At 42.3% G+C, this 18,782-nt stretch overlaps 2 protein-coding genes across 5 annotated transcripts in view; both read right to left on the reverse strand.

The window, feature by feature from the left end:
* Positions 1-3,116, reverse strand: part of LOC108674539 — a 180,561-nt gene extending 177,445 nt beyond the window's left edge. For all 4 annotated transcript variants that reach the window (XM_047882704.1, XM_047882707.1, XM_047882706.1 and 1 more), the window contains exon 1: positions 993-3,116. In XM_047882704.1, the coding sequence (XP_047738660.1) occupies positions 993-2,730 (1,738 nt within the window). In that variant the 5' untranslated portion in view covers positions 2,731-3,116. The remainder of the gene's footprint in view (positions 1-992) is intronic.
* Positions 2,753-18,782, reverse strand: part of LOC108674532 — an 83,812-nt gene continuing 67,782 nt past the window's right edge. Inside the window, exons 3-6 of the mRNA XM_047882694.1 lie at positions 14,525-16,519; positions 8,639-8,801; positions 2,876-3,530; positions 2,753-2,759 (exon numbers count right to left, since the gene is read on the reverse strand). Of these exons, the coding sequence (XP_047738650.1) occupies positions 2,753-2,759; positions 2,876-3,530; positions 8,639-8,801; positions 14,525-16,519 (2,820 nt within the window). The remainder of the gene's footprint in view (positions 2,760-2,875; positions 3,531-8,638; positions 8,802-14,524; positions 16,520-18,782) is intronic.

Raw genomic sequence — 18,782 nt, forward strand, 5'->3', positions numbered from 1 at the left:
TACTGACAAATAAGCTGGCATTTTGGGACACAAAAAAACTATTTAGAAGACCATATTCTACTACAAACTAGCACAAAAGATTACATAAGTACATGCAGCACAAAATAGATGTTCTAATCTCAGTGGAATTCAAAATTCAACACAGATTTATTTATAGTTAGTAACGAAAGAGTATACAGCTTTCTTAAATGGAATAGTGATAAATGGAATAGTGATAACCTGACAGGCATAAGACGCCATGAATCTTGCAGCTCACGCCAGCTGAGCATGAAAAACACACGAACAAGGAACATTTGAAACTTATGAGAATTAATGGTAAACTACAACAAAGATTTCATGCCAAACAGTAATACGAACAGGCAAGGAAAACTACAGTCATATGAACACAATATTGTGAAGGAAACATGTTTAGATGCAATCCCAAATAAATTCCGGTTAGACGCTAATAAAGTAATAAAGATGGCATTAGTGCCATCTTTATTACCAGTAACTCCAGTAGACCAATTAAAATTCCTGGCGTGGCTTGGTCTTAAAAAGCCAGTCTATTTAACAAGTTGAAATGCAGCTAAATACGGCGGAGTGAACCACCCGGGAAGTATCTTCAAAAAATACGTAATGGTTTATTATCTGTCGAGAATTGCGAGATAAAAGCACTTCTCTTCAAGTCATGAGCAAGCTGAAAAATCTTTCGTCTCATCGATGGGTGATTTAATTAAAGTAAAATAAGGAAAACCTAATCTGGAAGTTCTGAAATTATTGAGGATGGAAAAAAGGACAAAGCTGAACTAGGAATACGAAATTTAATTCAAAGCTACACAAAGACACACAAATAATCTGACTTTAATTGAAAAATAGCGATACCATGAGCGAAACGTGCCGTCTACAACGTAAGAGGTTCTCTACCCTGGTACTGGTGGTGATAATTTCCACCGCAAAAATAACCACTACCTCATACTCAAAATTCAAGACAAAATACGAGGAGATCTCCTCACTGAGGGGGTCGAGGAGCTGCAGGTCGAGGGTAGAGCTGACAGGGCCCGCGGGCAGGTCCCCATGTCGCGAGGACCCGGCGACATACGAAGGGTCGGGTTTACGCAGGGCGATCTCGCGCTCGATCTCCGTGATCTGCTTCTTCATGAGGTTCAGCGTGGACGAGGACAGCGATGTCGCAGCCGAGCCGTTGGCTGACATCATGGGGTTGAGGTATGGCGGTGAGGGCAGCATATCGAAATGGCCTGCCGACCCGTAGCCACTTGTCGCAGGCACGTGGCTGTTGCTGCTGAACATCCGGGCGTTCGTACCGGGAATGTGCGAAAAGCTTCCAGTGATGAGACTATTTATACCTGAGGCGTAGGGAATGCCACCGGATGAGTAGGAAATGCCACTAGAGGTGTGGAAATTGCCACCGGATGTATAGGTATTACCAGCGATCACATGGGAACTCGCGTCTGGGGACTGGAAGTTGTTGGCAAAGCTATGGCCAGGCGTTGGGCGAGTCTGATGGTCAGGCTTGGGACGAGCCTGATGGTCAGACATGGAATGTGCCTGATGGTCAGACATTGGACGTATCTGATGGTCAGGCATGGGACGAGCCTGATGGTCAGACATGGGACGAGTCTGATGGTCAGATATGGAATGTGACTGATGGTCAGACATTGGACGAGTCTGATGGTCAGTCATGGGCCGCGTCTGATGGTCCGATATGGGACGTGTCTGACGGTCAAGCATGGGGCGCGTCTGATGGTCCGCCATGGGACGAGTCTGATGGTCAGGCATTGTCCGGGTCTCGTAGTAGGGATGTGGTGCACCTCTCGTGTAGAAGTTAGGACGAGTCGAGGGTATATGAGGCGAGGACCCGAGGGACTGCGACAAAGGGTACGCTGCGTGAGGGGAGCTGCCACACGACAGCGATCCGTTAGCGTACGACACGGGAGCGATCAGCGGCGAGCTTGTGGCGATGGGTGAAGCTGTCATAGCAACGCTCGTCGTGTCCATGTCGTAAGTAACGCTGGAGTTGGCAGATGCTTCTGATGAAACGTTACCAGACGTCCTCATTTGGTACTCACGCTCCTGACTTGAAGGGGCGTTATTGGATGCAGGCGCATCAACGTTGTGCTCGTGACTTAGTTTTTCACCAGGAGACGAGGGAGGAAGCTCTCCTCTGCAGAGCTTGTCTTCGAACGAACGCATTCTCTGTTGCTGAGCCAACATCTTCTGCTGCTGCTGCTCCTCCAGATGCTGCTGCATCGCACAACTCGGTAGGGGCGCTTCCTCCTGACATGTCTGCTCGTGCTGAAGCATCTGCTCCTTGAGGACCTGCTGCAGTTCCTGGCGCTTCTGCTGCATCTGCTCTTGATGATGGAGGACGAAGCCGTCTCTGGACTGAGGCTTGTCACTCTTCCTGTACCAATCGTCGTCTGCCATAGATTCTTCCTCAGGGGTGTTGCCGTTCTCGTCGTGCTTCTGAGGCTCGTGCATTTGTTCTGAACTAAACTGTGAAGCTTGTGTTACCTCAACTTGAGAGGAGGCGAACTGATGCGGCTGCGCTACTTCAGCATGCGTGGGTTGCAGCGTTACCTCTTCCTCGCGCGCGTCGCTCCAGCCGAGAGATTGTTTGTGTTGTGAGGTACGTCCCGACAGAGACGTGAACCCTGATGATTTTTCAGTCCCATCTTTTCGAGGCAACATCTGATTGGGCCCCATGACTTCTTGTAAGTTTTTTTGTTGCATTTGTTGTTCAAGGTGAGAAAAATCATCGGCTCTTGGTGCCAAGGTGGAAATATCAGACTCACTTCGTAGTACATCACAGGATGACTTATCCAACACAGGCGACCGATTGCTGCCAACTTGTTCATTATGTGGCGCCCAAACAGACTTTGTCTTCTGCTCAGAATCACCAATAGTCTGAACAGACAAGCCTGAATACGCGGCCTCGTCTATTTGCTTGTCATTGGTGGTGAACTCGTCGCCAGGTGCCGGCAGTTTAGACTTTGGCGCAACAGATTCATTGACGTCGCACGTCTCGCTGGAAAGAATTGAATTCTGCTGCTTGTGCTGTGGCTGCTCTTCTTGTTGCAGCTGCTGGTGTGTACGCAATTGTTGTTGTTGCAGCAATTTTTGCTGCTGTTGCTGGTGCTGATGTAACTTCAGCTGCTGTTGTTGTAGCTTAAGCTGCTGCTGCTGCTGCTTTTTCTCCAACTCCTTCTGTTTGATGTGCTTGTTATGCAGCTCTAGCTGTGCCTGTTTTTCAATGAGGCGCATCTGTTTGTAGTGCAGCTTACCTTCTGCCTCGACCTGCTGCATGATCTGCTTCTGCTCCCTGAGCTTCTCGTTCATCTGCTGCTGTTCGAAGGTGAGACTCTCTTCGGCTTGAGGTGTGGGGGGCACACCCACGGGTTCCTCCATGAGCTGCGTGGGAGGCTGCTGGTAGAGCTGCGGGTGCATAGCGTAGTGGTAGTGCGGGTGAACGTGTGCTGGCATCGACGGGGGAGCAATGGTCGCAAGGTGCTCACCCATCTCACTTTCGTCACCTGAAATACGAGCAAATCGTCATTTTCTCCCAGCAGAAAAAAAACATTGATACGTTATAAATACGTTGATAAAAGTACAGAATAGCGTGAGGGAAAAAATGAATGAAATATACAATCAAGAATACGATTTTAACAAATAATTCCTATAAAATTACTTAACTTGCCGACATCAACTCCAAAATATTTGTCTACTCGACGGCGCTAAAACACTCTGGCGGCAAGGAAATGCACGCTCCTTCTTCACACTTGGACCGACAAATGAAAGTTGTTGAGTTAAGCCAGGGCATATCTAGATAAAAGAAAACGCTGCGAGATACGTAGCTCTCAGTTCTGAACGTATATTATGTCGCGGCATAGTATGAATATTGCGTCACCTGTTCAAGTGCACTGGCGTTCTAGTGGCCGGTCGCCCCGTGAAAATAAACTGTTTCGCCGTTTTTATCAGATGTTTTGCGGATTTCTAGTGTTAAATTGAAATAAAAACGGCGACATGGCGTTTCTTTTCACGTGCCGACCAGCTACTGAAACGCCGGTAATACCGTTAACGGTCATTTTTCTAACAGTGTGGTAATAATTCTTTCACGCTAACAAAATCCTCGAGAAATTGATTGTTTGCGATTTCATTTAAAAAATTCATTTATTCCAATTTAAAATTAATGAATATTTCGTTTGATGTTGGCTGCCCTAAGATTAAGCACTGAGCATGTGTTTGATATTGACAATATTGCTCATTAAATGCGCATGTATGATATGCATTATACACAATAATAGCACATCGTGGCTTCTTATGCACACTATTAACAACAGCATTCAAGCCCCACGTTTTCATGCAAGCCTAGGCCTATGCCACGGACGCGAGAAATTACGTAAAACAGCGCGACACCCGTGGCGAATTTACAACAAAATTTACGACTTTGTGCAGGGAATAAATTTCTTTAAAATGCAACAAAAAGCATAGAGCGCATGGCCGAGTTGGGTGCGAAGGCCATTAATACGTCGGTGTTATAAGCTAAATTTCTCTCACCGTCCAGCCAGCAAAGCCAGGAGCTTAAGACAATCTTAATCAGCAACACCAGCGCAACAAATTACTTCTCAGTGCAGGAGCACAGCACCAAATTACTTCTCAGTACAAGAGTACAACACAAAGTTACTTCTCAGTGCAGGAGCACAGCACCAAATTACTTCTCAGTGCAAGAGNAGTTCGAGGCCAGCAGACCAAGTTAGACCTCCAGTTCGAGGCCAGCAGACCAAGTTAGACCTCCAGTTCGAGGCCAGCAGACCAAGTTAGACCTCCAGTTCGAGGCCAGCAGACCAAGTTAGACCTCCAGTTCGAGGCCAGCAGACCAAGTTAGACCTCCAGTTCGAGGCCAGCAGACCAAGTTAGACCTCCAGTTCGAGGCCAGCAGACCAAGTTAGACCTCCAGTTCGAGGCCAGCAGACCAAGTTAGACCTCCAGTTCGAGGCCAGCAGACCAAGTTAGACCTCCAGTTCGAGGCCAGCAGACCAAGTTAGACCTCCAGTTCGAGGCCAGCAGACCAAGTTAGACCTCCAGTTCGAGGCCAGCAGACCAAGTTAGACCTCCAGTTCGAGGCCAGCAGACCAAGTTAGACCTCCAGTTCGAGGCCAGCAGACCAAGTTAGACCTCCAGTTCGAGGCCAGCAGACCAAGTTAGACCTCCAGTTCGAGGCCAGCAGACCAAGTTAGACCTCCAGTTCGAGGCCAGCAGACCAAGTTAGACCTCCAGTTCGAGGCCAGCAGACCAAGTTAGACCTCCAGTTCGAGGCCAGCAGACCAAGTTAGACCTCCAGTTCGAGGCCAGCAGACCAAGTTAGACCTCCAGTTCGAGGCCAGCAGACCAAGTTAGACCTCCAGTTCGAGGCTAGCAGACCAAGTTAGATAAGTTCGCTCACATCAAACACTTGCTCACATCCAGGGCATCCAACCTCAAACGAATTATCCGCAAACTTTCAATTGAAATGATAACTTTAGTCGAAAAAATTAAATCGCAAACAATCAAAGGAAAGTTGGTTCAGTTCGCTCGGGCTTTCAGTTAGCGCGGCACAGAAAAATATTATTTACAAGGCTTCGATCCCTTTGATGCAATAAAAGATTAAGAAGAACCTCGGCAGGCAGAACTGCAAGTACTTCATGGAATGCCTGTGTAGTAGAGCCGTGAGTAAAATATCACTAGACAATTAATAAAAGTCAATTATATATTGAGTCGTACCAGATCTTCATTGTTATATATTGAGTTTTATTTGGAATGCTCAGGTTATGACGGACAGCATTTGCAAGAGTTAATAGAAATGTACACCATGTTTGCGAACTCAGTGAGCAAATTAGAAACTCCATTCTTCACACGAGACAGAATTTCAATAGAAATTCACAGTAAATGTACTACTATGCACAATAAATAAGGGAGCAGATAAAAATTCGTGGCCCGCAACGAATATGGCCAGTTCCTGGCAATGAGAACGTAATGTAAATTGGTTACCAAATCTGATATCAGACAAGAAAGCCTGAGAGTATTGTTGAAAAGGTCGTGAAATGAAAATACATGTAACTTCCACCGAAATGAACCTCGAAGCTCAGCTCAATTACTATATCAAGGAAAAACCAACAGAATCCTAACCGTAATTGCACAAGATCTTGAATTTGATACTAAGAATACCAGACACAAAATTGCCACAAACACTGAGAAGATGGTCAGCAAATTGCAGTTGTAACAGAATATTGAAGGAGAACAACCTAATCAAGGGAACTAATAAGGAACGTGTCGCTGGATCGAGTGTCAGGACAACATAGCGTGGTGATGGTTTAGTTGGAAGCATCGCTAAGACAAGAGATCGGATGGTCGTTATTACTGATGTGTTGACATACGTTCTAGACCAGCCAATTGTAAACAGAGATGATCTTGTTTAGAAATGGCCATTTGAATTAACTTAAAATCAGAGAATAAGAGCAGAGTTATCAATAAAATGCAGAGTTTTCATGGTTCAATAATGAAATAAATCGTTATATATTGTTTAAAAAATCGCCCTGCCTGCCCATTAATTTTTTGGGCCCAAAATGATGCAAAAAGGTAACAAAATATTCAGCTCATATTTCACTTTCGCCGCCTCTCGAGCACAACTGTAGTGATATCAGCCAGTGAAAATTCGCCTCCAAGCTCTCATATTTCAAGGGCCTAAGGGACAAAAAAGGATCAGACATGTACGATGGAAATCGGACTAGACCGAATATTGGACTTTATTGGACGAATTTCAGTCGCATTTGAAACGCCTGTTGGTATTAACTAAATTTATTAAATAGAAGCAGATTAAAATATAGATCATATCACGGATCGAGACACAAAACGACATATAGAATTGTTGTGGTGTCCATAGTCTGTATTACAGCTTATCACTTTCAAAGACTAAAGATTGTTCAAATAACAAAAATCAATTGTAAGCAGAGTTGGCGATTTTTTTTATTTTTTTTTAAATCAAAAAAATCAAAAATCGATGATTTTTTTTATTTTTTCATGATTTTTTTTATTTATTTGATTTTTTTGATTTTTTCAGCTTTTTTGTATTTTTGAGGAGTTATTTTTTATGTTGCAATTAGCCTACTAACAATAACAGTACATGGATCATAATGGATGGCTAATAAGGGCACTTATTGCCTTCAGTAATGGCCAACAGGCCAAGGTGGTGTTCACCACTTAGGGATTTTTGGGTAAACAATTATTGAAAAGTCTATTCATTAGCTTTGTAAAGTTTGTATGGAGCAAGGTAATGAGCTAAATATTGACCATTTAACTGGCTTCAAAAAGTTTATTTTCCTAGAGGTTATCATAACATACCATTTAGAATACTTATGTTTTGAAAACAATATCTGGAAGATGGGGCTGTTAGCTGCAACACACTGTTGGAGTTGTTCTCAGAGGAGGGAGTAACCGTAACAGTGAATTCCAATCGCTATGCGGCAAAATTTCTTACAGCCCATGATGGAAAACATTGTTGAAAATGAAGCATTGAGAGATGTGTGGTTCCAGCAGGATGGGGCTACAGCTCACACAGCTCGAATAACACTCAATGTTTTGAATCGCATGTTTCCCGTAGGTCTGGTGTCTCTGAGGGGTGATTTACAGTGGCCTGTAAGGTCACCTGATTTGAACATTTGCGATTACTTTCTTTGGGGACATCTAAAAGAAAGGGGTTCAGAAGTTGCCCTCACACCCTACCACAGCAAAGGGAACAGATTATTGTAGCAGAGGTTATGGCCATACCTCGCCATATGTGTAAACGTGCTGTAGGAAACTTCCGAGAACAACTCCAACAGTGTGATGCAGCTAACAAACCCCATCTTCCTGATATTGTTTTCAAAACATAAGTATTTTGAATGGTATGCTATGCTAATAATGAGAAAAATAAACTTTCTTCTTTATGTACCTCCATTACTCTTTTATTTTGCCTCAAAACTGTTCAATCAGTTCTGCTCCACCCTGTATAAGCTAGCTAACACATTTAAATTGTATATTGTTATCAATATATAACAAATAGTCAAATAGGTAAAGACTACTTATAGCCTTATAAGAATTAGCTAACCTGCTAGCTACGTACAATGTATTGCACTCTTGATGCCTCTGTACCAAAAACATTCCATTTATTGAAACCTAATACACACTAAAGGCAACAAGTTTATATACAATTTGTCATTCATAGTACATTTATACTAAAGCATGAATAACAATACCTCAATATAAATTAAAGACTGCCTCTCAATATTTTTATATATATGAAAAAATCAAAAAATCAAAAAAAAATCGAAAAAATAAAAAAAATCATGATTTTTTTATAAAAAATCAAGTGATTAAATCACATGATTTAATCATTTTGATTTAATCATTGCCAACCCTGATTGTAAGACTAACGTTGCGAGATTTGATTCGTTATCGGACGTTTCTATTGATCCTTTTTGCATATTCTTGTTGGAAAAGAGTTACACATTTTTAACTAAACAGAAACAATCTAAGAAATGTGTAATGTGACCACAGAATGTGGTCACAAGCTTCAATACAAATTAAATGAACAATAATAGCTGCAGGTACGAGCAGCGGTACTGACCAGAGGAGAGGCCGTCCTCTAGTACTGGCATGGCTGAGCCGTGGCCACCGCGTGAAGACGAGCGCGCCGACTCCTCGCCCTCGCCGCCGCTGAACTCGGAGCTCTCCACCTCTCCGCTGTCGCACGACGTCGAGTCCGGCGACAGCGTGAAGTTCCTCGAACTCTGAGGACGCCCGTCACGGGGCAGGGATGTTAGTGGGGTGAAGGGGAGGAGAGTGAGGGGATGAGAGGTGATGCGAGGAAGGAGGTAGCGATTGAGGGTAGGGGATCACGCGGGGATAGACGATTGAGGATGGGAGCAAGAGGAAATGAGGTGAGTCTGTTGGTGCTGAGGATACGGAAGTGGTGGGTAGGTCAGCTCGGTGAAGAGGAAAATGGTGTTCGAGTCATGGGGTTGAAAATGAGGTGACGAAAGGGGTTCAGAACAAAGTGGGAGGAATGAAGGAAGGGTTAAACGATCAAGATGGTGGATGGGAGAAAGGTGAGTGTAAAAACCGTGGATGGACGATGGTGTACGAAAGTCAACACAGTGGACGGAGGAAGGGTGAGTGAGTCAGGGCAGTGGGTAAGGGAAAAATTAGAGGCAGCACAGCGGATGGAGGAATAATGAGTGAGGCCGCACAGTGAATGGATGAAGGGTGAGAAGTGAACACGACAGGGTGAGTTAGTAGAAGAGGGAGTGTCGGCTGTAAGTGTGCTAGAATGAGTAGGTAAAAGTTACGATAACTATGTCAGATAAATAACTGAATTTATACGTCGATATATGTGACATACAAATCATTTGGGTGCAATTAATAAGATCGGTAATATCTGCATGCTAACTTGAGGAGGCTAAAAAAATTCTAAACGTTACAATATCACGTATAAACATGACCGCTAGATATCAGAGACATCAGAAAGTCTCACACGTCACAAGACTCTAAACTATTTCTATTAAGAGATGTTTAGTATGCATGAGAATAGATGCAAAGGATACAACTAATAACACTTGATTATATTTCAGTCATTCTTTGGAAAATTATTGCACAAGCATTGGAACTTCTAAAATAAAATTAAATAATTTAAGACATTTCTTCACTTAATATTAAACAAAGATTTCATAGACGGATTGTACAATGTGCATGATCTTGACAAGGTGGACAATCTCGCTGTTAAATTGACATTGAGGCTCAGGCTTGAGAACCAACTTCGTATCAGGCAAAAATACCCTACGGCACCTAAGTAAAAATTGTTTTGTTTTTATAGCTTTTTATTTTAGTTATAAATAGTGAAAAAAATTCAGAACATTATGAACACATTCAATACTGTCAAAGTATCGAGGCTGAACGATGAAGTACAAGAGATGATTCTTCGGATATTCTTGATTGATAATTATTAATCATTATAATAGTGCCGGTATATTATAATATTATAGTGATATTATAATATCAATTACGGTCGATTATAATTGTCCGTAACGCAATTGGCCGCAAAATGTTCTAGAGGGCACTTTGCCAAATTAAAAATGATGATTTTTACGAAACAACAATTATATTGTGGCACGGGCCCGACGAGTTTACGTAAAGAATAATAGAAACATATAAACTCACATCTATGCTAATTTTCTATCGTAAAAAATACAGAAAATTGTTAATGTTAAATAAACTCACCTTTAAGGAACTTTACCTAACTCAACTATGCTATCAATGGTAATTAACATGAGAATTTCACCCTCAAAAAATCTGACATACGGTGATCAAAGCTCCTCTGAAGTTGCTTAGTCTGCATCGTTGAGAACTTGGTTTTAAAACGCCGTATTTCTTAAAATCTTGTAAGACTAGAAACTTTGATGAAACAAAACAACAGTACGCAGAATGAGCAACAATTGCTGGAACATGGTTCACCGTTAACACTAGAAAATGCGTAAATTTTTAGTACAAGACCAAAAACAAATTACGAAAAATGTGAGGTAAAGGACTAAAATAAAAACAGTTCTAGTCTAGACCAAAGACTTAAACTAGAGATGTACACGACACATTACAAAAAACAAATGCAGAGGAAAATGGGATTGAATCCGTTTCAAATTAGTCAAATTTCCGTCAATAGGAGAAAATATCTTAAAAATCGTTACCTCGCAGTATTCATCGAAGATTGCTCCACACAGAGAATCGATAACACGTGTTTTAACATGCAAAGAATTAAAGATTAATAAGAAATAAATTGTTTACGAAAGTTGGAGTGCAGGGCAAGAATTATTCTGACAGAAAAATAACTAAGGCAAACAAGGAGATTCAAGTTTAGAGACCAGAGCTCATATATATAGGCAGCCAAGCTCTAGCGCCCACACAAATTTTCATGAGAATATGGATAATAAAGAGTTCTTGCAGCCCTCGTGCGTGCCAATAAAGGCTTGCAGCCGTTAGTTGAAATAATATTATTAGAATCTCGCGGAACACTAAAATAAGCAAATAAATAAGACGCACGTGCAATAAAAACTTGATTTGTAGCCACAGCTAATATAATAATAATCTTGCAGACCACTAAAAGAAGCCATACAAGTAATAAGACATGGCAGCCACTACAGAAATCAGAGTAATAAGATATAAAGAACTTGGAGTGTTAATTAAGCTCAAGCAAACCTATAGGAGAAGTTATTGTCGGCACGACTGGAGTGATCAATTAGCAAGTCCTTATAGAAACCGACGCCAAGGATCTTTTAGTCTTACATAACAAACGTGTTCATCAAGCAACCTTCCAATTAGACTTCCATGTCAAGGGCCAATAAAATTAACCGTTCCAAATTATAACTAGTGATAAAAAGTAACTTGATCCAAATGACGTTTGAATCTAGCACGGTCATTTGAATTCTAATTAAACTATAAATTACACATGTCGAGCTGTTGACGTTGCGTGGCTCATGATCAAATGATTTTATAATTCAGACTATTTTCAAATCGTAACACTCGTAACACTCAAATCGTAATTAATCGAGTAATTTGATAGGCTCAAAATAGTAGCTAAAATGTGGATAATTAAAATAAAAAACCTTTATGTTGTTTTAGTCTCAACGTTGAGGTATTCATAAGGATGAACAACAGGTATTCCATAAGTATGAACGCTCTCAAAAAGGTAGGATGTATCCTGGTAACGATAGTTACGTGTGTCGCAAGTACAGTGAGATTAACTTTAGCTGTTTCGAGAAATAATATCTCAGAGAGCTGGACAGATCGATATTTACTGACGGAGAATTAGTGAAGTTATTTAAAAACCAGAATTTTTTTTAAATACAAGAATATGGTACTTCGTTTTTCGTTCATAAAAATGTGAATTTCTTCGGTCGGTAAGCAAAAGAATGTAGGAGCTACAACATTCAGAATACTTACTACTTTTATGCTTTGACATAAATAGCCGCTAATCATAAAAAATTTTTACTGGAATATCGAATAGATCAAATATTTTAAATTTTTGAGTTAAGATTAATGAATTTTCATTATTAAACATAGAAAAACGCAAAACTCTGCTAAAATATCAAAACTTTTTCAGGGAAATCAATTTTGGCGCAGGAAATCAGGATGGCACAGGAGTTTTAAGGAGAGCCGGTACAGGCAAATGTTACCGACGTCGCCAGGCTGACCGAGCGAGTATCGGAGACGGGCATGCACTCGGCAACAGTGTCGCGTTGCGTGTAATAGAGAGGCCCATTTGCAGCCGTCCAAAAATCCCTCAGAGTAACAATTAAGAGCCGACACACGCAAGGAAAAGTTGTAGTCGGTAGAGACAGATGAAAGCCACAGCCATTTGAAAGCGAGAAAAAGACACTCCTGTGTGAACTCAATGCGGCCAAATGACTTCAACCAACTCCGGCAATTGTGACCAGGTGTAGGCTCTCTCGCGATCCTTGTGAATTTCGCACGAGTAATTGACATTAAAGTGAGGCCGAACTTCGCAAGTAACTTCGAAAAAAGAAAAAAAAATAAATGGAATTCTGGTGAATTCTATCCACCACGATTAAATAAAACAAGCATGCACGTTATTTTGAAGGGATACTTAGGTGATCACATGCTATACCGGAGTCAAAAATATATAACTCACCTGATTCGCTTTTGATAATACAAAACACAGTAGAAAATAATTCACACACAAGAAACAATGACTGATGCCAATGATTTAACGGCCAGATAAAAACATTTTCTAACCCGTTACTCCCCTTGAAGTAATTTAATAATCGTCATTTTTATTTTGATGTTCGTTGCGGAATATTGATTTGAGCTGGGAAGTAAAGGGCTAAAAACAACTAGGAGAGACTGATCTAACACTGAAACAATTCAGAGAACAACACCTAGATGCAACAGGAATGAAATATCATAGCCCAACAGGCAAGCCCATTCACAAAGAATACTATTTCAAAAATTTGAATTTTGAAGGACCAATAGCCAACAGCTAGTCGATGTCGAAAGTTCCCAACCGACAACTGCTATGAAGAAAAGTCTGCTGACATGTGTAGTGGCTTTCACACTAGTCTCTTGCCTTGCAACAACATACTAACACGATACTATCTAATGATTATTAAATCCACAATGCGATAATTTTTTAAACGAACCGGAGGAATACACGTGTTTAAAGGATTTTTTTAGAGGGAAGTTTATCACTTAAAGCGAAGGTCAGAGTTCACCAAAGCATGACAGACGGCAACTTTTTGGTTATGAACTGCAAGTATTCGTCACTGAAAATTCTGAGAATAAACTGCGTTCCGCCTTGAATAGCGGCGGCGAACCCCAGAATCGCTTGGTTAGGTTTCACCATATAGGAACGGATGTCTACAAGGTATAGAATGTGGAAAGTTCTTTCAGTATCGTTCTGATAAATCATATCAATCAAAAGTTTCACCAGGTTCTAGTTAAAGATACAAGACTCTACAGAGACTAGGGAGAGAAGGATGACGGATGCAGGCCTGAATAATGAAGAGGATGCACCACCATTTACCTGGTGCCCTGCTTCAGAAAGGAAAGCTTCCAAAGTTCCAGCGAGTTTCTCTTTCTGAGAGTTGGCTTTATCTACGGACGGGTCTTGCGGCCCGTCGTTCTGGTCAGGGCGATCATCTAAGAATGACTCGGGAGGCACAGACAAATCAGTGGTACATTCCAGTAAACTCGATAGAGGAACTAAATCATCAGACAATGAGAAATCGATTGGAAGGTCCAGGAGGTTATCAACCATTGGTAAATCGGGAGCAGCGGTACATTCAACGTCGGATTCATCGTCGTCTCTCTTCAGTGAAATTCTCAATTCTGCCTCTAAGTCAACAAGTTCTTCTTGTTCATCTTTTTCACTAGCCTCATTCTCACTTTCTAGACAACACGCCTGGGCGTTACGTTCGGCATTTACGTCTTTTCTAATCAAAGTTTCCACTTCGCATGAAACTTCGTCACAGCACAAAGGTGATGAAGAGGCAGACTCGCGCCTCCGACAGTTAGTAATCTGAAGTAAATCCTCTTGTAAAGCACAACACTCTTCGGAGAAGTTGGCGTGGTTGCACACGTGAGCTGATGAGATGAGACTGACGATGGTTTCGTTTTCGCCTCTTTTACCACAAGACAAAGTTTGTGTCGAATTGAATTGTTCGTGCAATGAAGATATGTTGGCAATCAAATTAGCCGATGAAACGAATGAATCACGACTCCCATCGACAGGAACAAAAGAGCAAACGTTATGAGAAGGGAGAACAGTATGGCAAGTTGAATACAGAGATGAAAGTTCTCTAGATTTGTGTGTAGGCGAATCAAGTGAGGTGGGTGTGCAAGCGGCATTGCAAATTTCGTTACAATTCCGCATTCTGTGCTGAGTCAAATTACAGCGATTAAAGCAAGGAGGATAGTGGCGGAACGTAGAATCCAATCTAGTGCTTACCTCTAAGTTGTCAATTTTAACAACTTGGCCGCCCTGACCCTCGCATCCACCACCCACAGCCAGTCCCTGGTCATCAGAAGCACAGTCAGATTTTCTGCGGACATTGTCCGGAAGACTGGCGCTCTCAGCTGACTCGTGGGCGACGTCTTTCAGGCGAACTGAAAAGTCGGCCTCGTATTCTTCAGCCAGACGCTGCCCCACGTAGCTATTGCCATGATGACGCTTTAAGTGATACTCTAAATCATAAAAAGCCTGTGTAGGAGTACGAGTAACACGAGAATCCTTAAAAAAATCTTGAAGTACCTTTTGGGTTTCGGAAACTTCGTAGTCGTAGATGGGTTCCTGATCCACGGGTGCGGAGGCTTTCTCAGATGCGGTCGTCGACGTTGTAGAATTTGTGTTCATAGTATCGTTCAGAGTGGAAGCGTAAACAGAGGTGAGAGTAGATATCATATGAGGCACTGGAGATTCTATTTTGTCCACATGAGAAACGCTACTAGGGACGCCATTATCTCCTACCCACTTATCTTTCTTTGGATGGTTCTCGGAATGAGGTAATCCCATTCCAGGTTTTTCTATCGTTATTTTTTTATCTTCTGGGAAAGTAGAGACTCGTCGTGGGAAGCCCGGCCTAGGCCTCATGGAATGATTTTGGCGGGGACTGATGCGTAAGTTGCCAGACCGTGGCCCATATCTGCGCGGAGAGCCTTCGTAGTCAGCGATGGGAACGTTGCCAATTTTCGTGACTCTCGACGGCGAGACTTCGGGCGACTCTGAGTCAGGGCCAGAAGTTGGCGTGGACGACGCGTGAGTTTGTCCGTCGACACCTCGCACGGTCAGCCCGCCGCTCCATTCCCCAATATCATCAAAAACCACTTCCGAAGATCCCGCAAGACGAGCTTCGTAAACAAGAGGAGAGTCTGGGGGCAGTCCGCTCTCACGGCTTGTTCTGCTGCAACTGCTGCTGGCGCTCGAGTGATCCAGCGGATTTTGCTTGTGCATCTGCTGTTCTACTTGGTTTACCGCATTAAGTGACTGAGGTCCTAACTGCTGGTTTTGTTGCTGCAGCTGGACCAACTGCTGCTGCTGTTGCTGTTTGGAATGTTGCTGACTGATAATCATCGAGTTACTGTGAGGTGTCACAAGGGAAGCACTGCCACCACGATGACGATGCATTCGACTTCTACTATGACTGTAAAGTTCGCGGCCTCCAGCAGCCTCAATACGAGAATCTCTAAGTCTAAAATGCTCTCGGCGCGATTGTTGAACCGACACGTCTTCGTAGGAAGAATCCAAACCAGTAGAGCGGCTATGGTCTACCTCGTGATACCCACTAATGACAGAGGCGTCAGCGCTGTTATTCATGGAAGTTTGCACTACACCGCCGGACGGCGAACAGTTCGAAGACGCTGTGTCCACTGACATTCTGCTGCTGCTGTTGCTTCCGATGCTGGTGTTGCTACTGCTACTACCGGTGCTCGACTCTTGCATGCGAGGCACTTCGTCCGTGTTTGATCTCTCGTAATTGTCGTTCGCATCAGACTCGGCTATAAAGTTGAAGTTATGTGGCTTGGAGTGCGCAGAAACGGAAGAGGGTTTTCCGTTGAACGGCAGGACGTGGGTGTTCGAAGTATACACAGTAGGATCGTAAGTCAAAGAGGAAATAATGCCCGAAGTGTTGGAAAGTGAGTGGACGGGAAGGCTGTTAGCTGAGTAGGTTATGGTGTTGGGGTTGATGTGAGGCGACCTGTTGAGTGCAGCGTGGATGATGGCGCTCGTAGAATGACTCGCCGAAAATTCTTCCGTCGAGTTAGAGTGAACGGGGTATGAAGAGAAGTCAGAAGGCGCTAGAGATGTTGAGAACGAATTGGGGATACTGGGTGGGTTGCTGGGGGAAGTGGGGGTGCTGCGAGGTCGGCATTTAGGAAATAACCGACTTATCTCCACCTCCGAGCTGTCCCTCTGCTCTGCCGCACTCTCGCTCATCGCACTAGGCTGCAAACAAGACAAGAACAAAAATCAATTCAAGTACAACTTCTTAATGCAGAGCAAATTTAATAAATAATTCAACTTTTCCGAGCCCAATTGTACACAGAGTACAGTCTCAAATTTTAAATACTATCTATATAAATACATTACGATAGAAAAGTGATTCGTAAAATTCATTTAAACTAAAGCATTACTCAGAGAAATGCTTGAAGTCTTTTCTGTATAGTGTGCACTTTGGACCTAGTGTCGGTCATCTTGACCCAGTTTAGCCCGGGGAAAAGGCATATCAATGGTACGTCTGCTCTCAGCTCGTGCTGTGAGTAAAAAAGTGAGTCACTATTTGGACAGTTAAAACTGATAGATTTCTGAATGCTGCAAGATTAAAATTAATCATCACTGAAATTACTTTAAAAAGTAAGCTTTAAAGTCATAGCACAGAACCATGTAAGGCATAAAAGAAAGGAAAAGTACACAAAGCGATCCGTCAGCATCAGAAATAAAGTCGCGTCGAAGGAAGGCGCTTAAGATTATGGCCCAGGCGTCACCGCCGGAGGCTTAAGAGCGCTGCTGATTGACAAGGCGTGTAGCTCTTAATGAGCGCTCTGGCACTCTGGAAATTCTTCATCTTAAAGCCTGGACATTGGAACCCTTCAAAAATAACGAAAACAAGTACAGAGATATAGTTTCCCTAACATTTTAGATTACAATAGAGGGCCAGAGAAAACATTTAAAAAGAAATTCTAACTTCAATTACCACTAAAAAGTTACTGCTTAGAAAGAAAGCAACAAAATTTTTGGTCTCAAAAATAAACATTGAAAATACTTCTGTAAACTTGCCAACTTGGAATCCAATAATTTAGTATCAAACCTTACGAATTCATTAGACCACTTCAAATTAAATTAGCACTAATAAATGAAAAGACTGATATAACTGGTACTACTATAAAATTGTAATTTCGTAAGGTAAAAAATCAACTTTAAATGTAATTTATGCAGTTAACTTATTGCAAAAATTATAGCACTTATAAAAGACTAACTGCAGGAACCGTTAAACACCTATGACATGTAGTCGCTATAAGCATGTCTAGCCTATATATATGCCTAAGCATGTCTGGTGGTATCCACACGAGAGTCATGGACGAATTACTGCCTGCTTTCCTATACACAGAAACTGGACTGGAGTCACTGAATCCTCCACTCCAGTCATTATTCGGTCCATTCAAATGGATTATGCCAGTCAGCATTTAAACGAGAAGTGACTTAGAAATTCCAGGCCTGTACCAAAAAGATTGGTAATTAAATTATGCACGAATTAGATGAGCTCGTATGAGCTAACGAGCGGCAGAACCGAGCTCACTAGAAATTCTGCCGGAGGGTTTCGATTAATCGTTAGTCATTTTTAGTTCTGGGGACGAAAGAATCACGATTTTAATTCACTAATTTATTCCAGAACCAGTTTACTAGCAGAAATTACGGCTAATAAAGGCAAGAAAACAACAATGGTGCTGCACAGTGAGTAATCGATAGGCAGGCATTTAAGGAGTTTCGCGTATTACGAGTTTGCTTGATCTAGATTCTAGAGTAATTCACCACAAATCCCAACTCTCCTAATCTAACAGCTCTAGCTGTTAAAGAGTTGAAATTCGACCGAGGTTATGGGGTAACCGTTTTATATCTGAGTATATAGACCTGCCATCGAAGCAGGACGCATGGCAAACAGCGGCCTCGAGCAGGAGGCTTCAAAGGCAAGCGCCGGTTATCGAACTGAATGAGCCTCAAAGGCAAATGAACGCAAACGGGAGGCTTCGAACTATGATATCTCGTGGGCTAGGGACAAGCCTTCTCCGAATCCGTATAGAGTGCTAAACTCCACCTTAAAATGAAACTGGATGAAATTCATCACGTTAATAATGAATTATGAATGAAAGTTTTTGTTCTTCAAGTATTTTTTAATCTAAATACTACTTGTATTTCAAAAACGAAAATCATTCATTAAATAAATGTACACAATGAATTGCTATAAAAGAACAGTTGAGAACATTTGCGGGCAAAAATAAATTTTCTTGTTTTCTGTCGTCAAGAGGCGAGTTTTGCGACGCTCGTTTCTGATTTTACATTTCCGGAACATTTCCGCGTAATTCAGACGGGCTCTGACCAGCATTCTAATAAAGGCCCGTTCACACTAGGGGCAATACACGAGAATCAAGTGCCTCAAAGCGCATGCAGAGGCGCTTTGCAGCCTCTGCATGCGCTTCTTGACCGATTGACA

The sequence above is a fragment of the Hyalella azteca genome, unplaced genomic scaffold (assembly GCF_000764305.2).
Source record: "Hyalella azteca isolate HAZT.00-mixed unplaced genomic scaffold, Hazt_2.0.2 contig11104, whole genome shotgun sequence".
NCBI lineage: Eukaryota > Metazoa > Arthropoda > Malacostraca > Amphipoda > Hyalellidae > Hyalella > Hyalella azteca.